At 34.0% G+C, this 8367-nt stretch overlaps 1 protein-coding gene across 2 annotated transcripts; it reads right to left on the reverse strand.

Annotated features, from left to right (window-relative positions):
* Positions 1-37: 37 nt before the first annotated feature.
* Positions 38-4864, reverse strand: LOC111387613 (protein WVD2-like 5). 2 transcript variants are annotated; one of them, XM_023012182.1, is made up of 9 exons: positions 4658-4864; positions 3617-3890; positions 3240-3530; positions 3070-3131; positions 2731-2802; positions 2499-2598; positions 2342-2413; positions 2147-2257; positions 38-939 (listed from the first exon to the last, which is right to left on the reverse strand). In XM_023012182.1, exons 2-9 carry the CDS (start codon positions 3875-3877, stop codon positions 484-486), a joined length of 1425 nt encoding a protein of 474 aa, XP_022867950.1. In that variant the 5' UTR covers positions 3878-3890; positions 4658-4864; the 3' UTR covers positions 38-483. The 2 variants fall into 2 exon arrangements, with proteins under 2 accessions (XP_022867950.1, XP_022867951.1); XM_023012183.1 differs by having other exon boundaries at positions 408-939; positions 3070-3128.
* Between the last annotated feature and the right edge of the window lie 3503 nt (positions 4865-8367).

Here is an 8367-nt window from a genome sequence, read left to right on the forward strand (position 1 = left end):
AAAGAGGAAAAAAAAAAAAAAAAAAAAAATATGAGGGTCATGCAAATAAATATTACACCTTATCTAACAAAAGATACACTTGTTTAGTCTGAATATCAAAAGCAATACAAGCCCAAAGTAGTTGCCAAACTAAAACGCAAAACAGTCCAACACTTATCTCGAACCATTTGATAGCAGGATTCCTCCAAAATTTCGACTTTTCAACTTCAGATGACATAAACATACATAATCATAATTTAGGACAATAAAATGACCAAGAGTAATCATATACTGCAGTAATCGTCTTGCAAGTTCTAAAGAACAATCTTGAAAAGCACATCAGATAATCAAACCTTGTCGGCGATTTTGCATACTACGACGTATCAACCTTTAATACACAGTGTCCACATGCCCCAGTTGTTGGATGAATCGAATCTTATTCAGATCTAGAATGAAAGGCAGCTTAATAGATTTACATTTTGGTTCCATGCTGTTGATTTTGTATCAGACTAAAATGGGTTCCTGTACCACTGGGTTCGTCTGTGCTTGAGCTTCAATGACAGACTCGTCATCTTTGGCAGGCTCTTTCTTGCTCGGTTCGACCGCTTTTTCCATCTCATGATTTTGTGTAACGGACTCAGCTCCACTCATTTCCTGGGGTAAGTTGCTCGGCTGAGACTTAGATTCACTTGTCTCCTTAAATACAGTTGTAGCATGAGATAAAGCTCTTCTCCTTTCATTGGAAGAGGTAGTTTTCTCAGACGGCAACTGAGGAAGAGATTTCCGTGAAGAATTCTTGACATGGGCAAGAGGTCCTTTGGTAGGGTTACTTTGTGATGCTTTCTCATCCAAGCTTAGCCTACCTGGAATAGCATTGGAACCGCCATTTTCTTCAGAATTGGCAGTTGGTGAACTCTTTTTCCGACCAAGCTTCGGAGATTTTGGTCTTGTTGTAGGTATCTACATCAAAGTAGGATCTCAATATAATGCAGTTAAACCAAAAAATAATAAATTGTTACTACTGATTGAAACCAACTTCACAGGTAATTTCATATTATGAAGAGAGAGGGAGGGAGAAAAAATTAAAATACCTTATTCTAGTTTCAATTTACAATTTCGATTCTATACATTTACATATGACACTTTCCAAACATTCTCATTCAGATAGCAACACATCGTTTAACAAGAATGTACATAAAATTATTAGCTTAACTACCATGACAATCCTTCCTCACTGGCCAAGTTGTTAGTGCATACTAATGCCATTATGGTACTGTATGTCAGCCAGGGTGGACTACAGAGCATTGAAAAATATTAAACAGGAAGCTAAAATCATTTTTCGTTATAGTGTCTATCCTTGGTCAATATTGTGTACTAAGCATGCATAACTCCAAATCACTGTCTTTGCGCACAAAATATCAAACTAACAGCCTTCAAATGCCACCATCATAGTACCGCAAGTTCCATTATGAACAATCACCCATGACCACAGCCACAAGTTATACCACCATCATATTAAACCATCACAAAATGACCTTTACCAACATCAGAATCAAGAATGCCTTGGCCAAGACTAATAAAACCCCACACCAATTTCACAAAACATCATTCCTTGCACATACCACGTAAAGCTATTCCAACCTCAATGTTAGGAGAAAAATAATTCTGCTCAAATTTGGACTCAAAACCAGACAATTCAGAAGACTATTAGATCTGGGTTTAGATGACAGGGGTCTCTCTATATGATATTTTGGGTGAAGAAGACCAAGATTTAGCTTAAGTCTCATTCCCAGTGCATGGCTATCAAGGACATAGTAATGACAGGGTCTCTAAATACTGGGGACACTTTATTTAGCCTATTTTGAAACAGCACGAGGTTTTTTGCTAGTTTTCAATAACAGGTCGGAAATTTTATTTTTTGCTTTGCATCCTTTATTCATATCCAAATACAATTGTACCAAGTTCCCGCAGCGACACCAAACATCAACATCATCTTCTCAGTAATCAAACAAGTTCAAAAGTCAAGAGATCACAGGAGAGAGAGCAGGTGGGGGGGAGGTTAAAAGTATGTTTAGAATTTACCGTACAACATATTCAAGTTTAGTAATTATATTTTCATACAGCGTTGATTGAGCTTTTAAAATTTGTGTGTCAAACAATATTGTACCTTCTTTAGTTCCACCTTTGGCGGTGGAGGTTCCTGATAGAAGCTAGGCATTGGTGTCGCTTTGAATTTCAGACTTTTCCTTAACATTTTAATCTCAGCATCCCGTGTTTCCTATTTATAAGCAAAATAAGAAAAGATCAAGAAACTCATTTGCACAATCACATTTTAAATCCAAAATCAGTGCCAAAATCTTACCTTAGTCTTGGCTTGCATGCTATTCTCCTCCTCTTCCTTTGCATGGCTTTTTTCCTCAAGTTTTGAATAGAACTACTCAAAAAAATAAAGGAAAGTCTTAGGACCAAATCATGGAGGAAAGACAGAATAGACAGTACTTCTGATGTTAAAGACTAACCTCTTTTCTCTTTTCGGCCCTTTCATTACATCTAAAACTGAAACTGTAGCTTGGAAGAGTACCCAATCTGCGAGGCTTGGCATCACCAGCAGTAGGACTTCTATCAAGTACTTAAGGATAAACAATAAACAATTTTGCATCATAAAAGTAGCAATGTGTGTGTGTGTGTGTGTATTGATCTCATTCATATAAAAGGAGATAATATGTAAAATTATATAATCAAAAAGGATACAACGAACACTCTGAAGTTTCTTCAGCTTTATCTGTGGAGCCTTTTTTGAGTGGCTTCAGTTTTGGCTTGTCCCTGCAGCCAGGAAATTACTATTAAGACCTCTGAAGTAAATAGTTTTTGTGATACACAAAAAAAAAAAAAAAAAAAGAAAGAAAGAAAGAAAGAAAAAAAAATATTAAATGAATTAGAGAATGCGGCTTCAGAAATGTCATTGGAAGGTTTCCACAAGAGACATTCCTGCACTCTATCACACAGACATGGGAACAGAAGCTAGATCAAAATATCATAGAGCTCTATCAGAATCAAAGAAAAGTTGACTATTGATGAAATATAACATACTGAGTTCCTCCAAGCTGTGTGCCACTCATGGAAGACACTTTTGCATCAGAATGTCCAGTCTGCTGCAAGAATATAGCAAATAATTATAATAGCCAGTACAAATAAAGATTATAACAAACGGTAATAAACAACTAAAATATATATGGAAGATGGAAACATGAACTTTTTACTTTAGAATGATGAGCATTATTTTTAGCAGGTGCTGATTTTTTGCTTTGGTCAGCAGCTTGCATCTCATTTGATCTGTGTTCTATTCTAAGAGAAGCCTGTTTCGACTGTGATTCTGAATCACGGATTCCATTTGAAGCGACAGAAGATTTTGACAAGTCTTTTCCATCCTTATTCTTGTTCGTCCCTGTCAATGCAGAATGTCTAGGACTTAACTTCCCACTCTTAGCCTTGTTCATGCTCTTCAGTGGTTTGAAATTCTTAGACTCTCCAATTTTTTTGGAAGCATGTTCCTAGAAGTAAATAATTAGTACATACAGTTGTTCGGAACCAATTAGTAGAAAATATATCACCAAGCAAAAGATTCAAAATCTCCTACCTTCGAAATTGTTACATCATTGCCATCTGGTGGCAATGTAGTTTCATCCGTGATATCTTGTACAGAAGAACTAAGGGTCTCATTGTCATTTGGATTCACAAGATTTTCAAGACTCTCACTCGACCCACCAACTTCAAAACCACCATTGAGAATTCCACTCACTTTTTCAGAAGTTAGTTCTTCTCCGGAGGCAGGGAATTGCTGGTGAACACCGATCCTCACCCCATTTCCAGAATCAGATATGGTCTTATTGGCATCCATCTCACTCTAGCACCTAAAAAAAACATCACACAAGTGCCACAAGCTTTGGTAAATAGTACAATGTACCTTGATTGATTCCTTTATTATATAGTAGAGAAATATTAAACGTTCCTTAGTTTCTTAAAAGTAGTATCACGTGTAAAAGACATGTTCTTTAGTAAAAATCATGCTGATTTCAACAGGTACTGAAAATTAATTAGTTCAATTAAGAGCATCAATGGAACCCTCACTGGCTGCAGCATATTATATTACTACATCATAGGACTTAAACCTCATCAACAAGATAGCATTCAGTCAATTCTTAAAAATAAAAAAATAAAAAAATTAAGTCTTCATTAGCATCAAGAAGAATTAAAAAGCATAGATTCATTTATCCCCACTTTTCTGGCAAACCAAACAAACCCCTTTTCCATAAAATCATAAAATGAAAAAGAAATCTAATACTAATAACCTTACCAAATGTTTTAACCAGTAATCTAAAATAACCCAGACACTAATAAAATCTAGAAGAGATAGCAAATAAGAAAAACAAATAACAAAAAAACAAAAAAAACAAAACAGAATAGCAGAATATAGTCACTAGATCTTCAAAGTCACCCCAAAGATCCGGTATTTACCCATCCAAGATTCAATTCTTGAAACATAAATCAGAAAACCCATTTCCATTTCACAACAACCCATTACTATCTCCAAATAACTGCACACATCCTTGCGTAAATATCTTCATAAAAGTATGAAACAATGAACTAAAATGCTTTTCAACACTTAAATAAGACTTACCCAGAACAGAATGTGGAAGAAGAAATCAAAGGGCCATTAATCAGGAAGAGGATTGAAAAGATCAGAGAGATTCTTGAATGGTTCTGGACTGGTGTTTGAATTTTGAAATGTTTCTCGGATCTGGAAGTTTCTTTTTTTGGGGGGTTTTTTGGGGAGGTTATTGTTATTTATTTCTTCCCTCTGTGTGCTTCTTGAAATTGAAATTATCCCTCTTATCAAAATCGAAATAGGAAATAGGAATAGAGAGGCACTGTAAGTTACTTATAAGAAACTTATTATGCAAAAAATAGTGTGTCTCATTAAATATTTAGATAAGAAATGAGTAATAATTATGAATGTGTAACTAAAATTAATATTTGATTTTGATCGAAAATAATTAGAGAGGCACTGTAAGTCTATTTCTGGTGGTATTTGTGAGTTTGTATGAATTTTAATTCAAGTTAAAGTTAAATAATTAATATTATTCACATATTTCATGAGTCTTATAATTTTTTAATCACTTATTTCAAAAATGAAATGTTAAACTTATAAAATAAAACTACAGTTTTGAACCCCGTTTGAGTCTCTAACAACCATTTTTTTTATTTTTTGAAAAGTAAGCTTTGAAATAATGATTTTTTTTTGGAGAATGTATAATTAAAAAATAAAATAAAATTTAAATTTACGTGCTAAATATTTTATTGTAAGAATGTGATTGAAAATGAATTTGAGAACAAAATTTATTTTAATGCATGAAAGGCAAATTTGATGTATCAAAATCCCATGACAAGTAATAGCAAGCTCGATAAGAAAGCTTCCCCAACATTTTTTAGATCTCAAGATCTTGAATTTTTCATTTAGTTCTTGTCTTATAAAAAATTGATTAAAATTCTCTAATGATCTAGCTTTACTTTTAAACACACATTCATAAGACTCGTGAATTTTATCAACTTTTCACTAAAGCTCATCCAAAGCAACTGCAAAGGCTTACAAATGTACCAAAAATTGGATTTTTGGTATCGTAATCTTGTGTTGTTTGTTAGGCGAAGAGACCTGAATATGTTAGGATTTAGGGTTTTTGTTAAGATAGAAAACAAAATTGGGATATTTTCTTGTGAGGATGCGATGGAAGGAATAGGGAAGAATGTGGCATGTGGTGGAGATGAGTTGCAATGTAGCGGTAGTTTGGGAGAGGCGAGTAAGCTTGGTTGCTTAGATAGCGATAGTGATTGTTTAGGAGAGGCTGTTGAGTTAGATTGTTTGGGTTGAGATTGTGGTGGTAACATGGCATTAGGGTGGCGGTTGTAGTGGTCAGTTGGTAGGTGGTGGTGGTGGAACTATGAATCTATGGTGGGTGGATGGAAGAAGCTGATGATTACATTTCAAATTCTTTTCTTTACATTTTAAATTTTATTTTGATCGACAAATATACCCCTTCAATAAAAACCGAATAAGAGAGAAATTAAGTCATTTTGGATGGAATCTATCCAAAAGGACCAATTGTACAAAAAAAACATAGGTTTGGGATTGTTTGCACCTAGATTTGATGATTTGGACCAAAAATTGCAAGATAGGCAAAACTTTGGGACCATTTATGCAAACTTTCCTAATTTTTATTTGTACGTAGGAGGCAAAATTTATGTTTAATTACCACGTGTTTGAGTTTCCTTATAAGTTACTTATAAGAAACTTATTATGCAAAAAATAGTGGGTCTCATTAAATATTTAGATAAGAAATGAGTAATAATTATGAATGTGTAACTAAAATTAATATTTGATTTTGATCGAAAATAATGAATTACTTGTAAGTTTACTCAAACATAACTTACTTATTTTACGATGACAAAATTTTCTTTATCTTTAAAAAAACAAAAAGAGATTAAATATTAACTTGAATTTTAGAAAAGTGACTTTTAACCTATGCTTAATCCTTTGTTTATATGTCTACGATTTTCGAGTTACAGTCTATTCTACAATTGATAAAATTAGCATGAATTACTTAATTGAAATGAGGATATAAATTCCGAACTATCAAATAGTTTTCGTTTAATAAATGTCAAGTAAAATGTCGAATCCATGAGGATTGATTATCTACTTATAACCAATTATGTGTTTTTAATCAATTCTTGCTTATGGTGCAATTAAATCAATAGTCTCTATTGACGTCAATCAATACTTACACATGAATCCAATTATCTCTAATTAAATTTTGACCTTATCAGCATGTATTAATTCACAAAGAAAATAACATATACGATTCCATAGAAAAATGCGATATCTTTGTATATTATATGATCATATATTGTTCATTACCATGTGCATATATATTGAATCTCCAGAAAAATGTATAAATTACAACACGCTCTATTTGTGGTTAATCTTCAAGATGGAGTAGGAGAATAAGAAATAATCAATAAGAAAAACAATAATTTAAACTAAAACAAGCAACTAATTAATAAAAAAGTTAATAGGATTTCATAGTGATACCATGTGATTCAAATAATTAATTGGGACGACTGGTAGAGAGAGGATGACTCCCATTATGTCGGGTGACCCCTGTTATGTTGGGTAGCGCCTATCATGATATGGTGACTACCGTAGTGTCAACTCGACCGACGTTACCTTCGCTTGCTCATAAGGTACAGACAATTTTGGCATGTTAGGTGACGCTCGTCATATTAGAGTGCTAGTTGCTATGCTAGTCTGACTACCGCCATGCGCGGAGCGACCGCCGTGTACCCGAACAACATTGGAGTCAATTAACAATCATCCGAACAGTTATCATTAAACCCACTATCCAGGTAACTGAATAAATGGAAAAAAGGGTCTAGGAGAGGGCAGGTCTCATGAGGACACGTGGACAACAACTGCCCGTCGATTACGTGATGCTAGATTGATGGGGACACGAGGATGGCATCTGCCTAGCAGTTACGTGATGTCAGACGCCTATAAATATCTAATGGACGTGTCAGGTAAAGGGTTCTTTCTTTTTCCAGAAAAAAATACTTTCCTCTGTCTCTGTTACAATTCTTTAAAATCATTTATCTAAAAATGATTACTAATTCTCATGCTGAAGGTAAAACAGGGGAGGGAGTCCCAACCTCTTTTTGCAAGATCACTGAAGGACAAGAGTCCACTCTCACTAAAAAAGAAACTGAGTTGTACCAGAACTATTTCACATAGAGATCCTAGCCACAAATGGTTTGATTTATCATATTTTGATTACAAAAATATAGGATAAAAAGTGAACACATAATTTGGATTATTTAGAATAAAAGTTGATACAATTCTTAATCTTGAATCTCTTGAACGACCCTGCAAGGCACCTTCTTCTTCTTCAAACGTGCACAATCTTTGATCCACAATTTCGATTTGTGATTTTTTCACTTATTTATTTATTTTTGCGTTTAGCTCCAAATTAAATTATCTTTTCAATGGTATATTATTTTTTCGCTATGGAGATATTTGTACCAAACTATGTTCTAATTTTCTCAACACTCCACACAGGTTCTTCATTTCGCTTTTTTGACTTTTCTTTGTTAGTTCTCTCACTTCACATTTTATTACTTTCAAATACCCTTGTTCATCTGGATTTTCTCTTTGATTGCCTAGCCAACTTTCCTCGTATCCAAGTCAGGGTACTCAATTCTATCTTTTGGTCCTTTTAACTCCTAATTACTTCCTTTTTGCTTGATTCAATTCCAAGTCGGGGTTTAACCCAAAAACACAAT

The sequence above is a fragment of the Olea europaea genome, unplaced genomic scaffold (assembly GCF_002742605.1).
Source record: "Olea europaea var. sylvestris unplaced genomic scaffold, O_europaea_v1 scaffold4117, whole genome shotgun sequence".
Lineage (NCBI taxonomy): Eukaryota > Viridiplantae > Streptophyta > Magnoliopsida > Lamiales > Oleaceae > Olea > Olea europaea.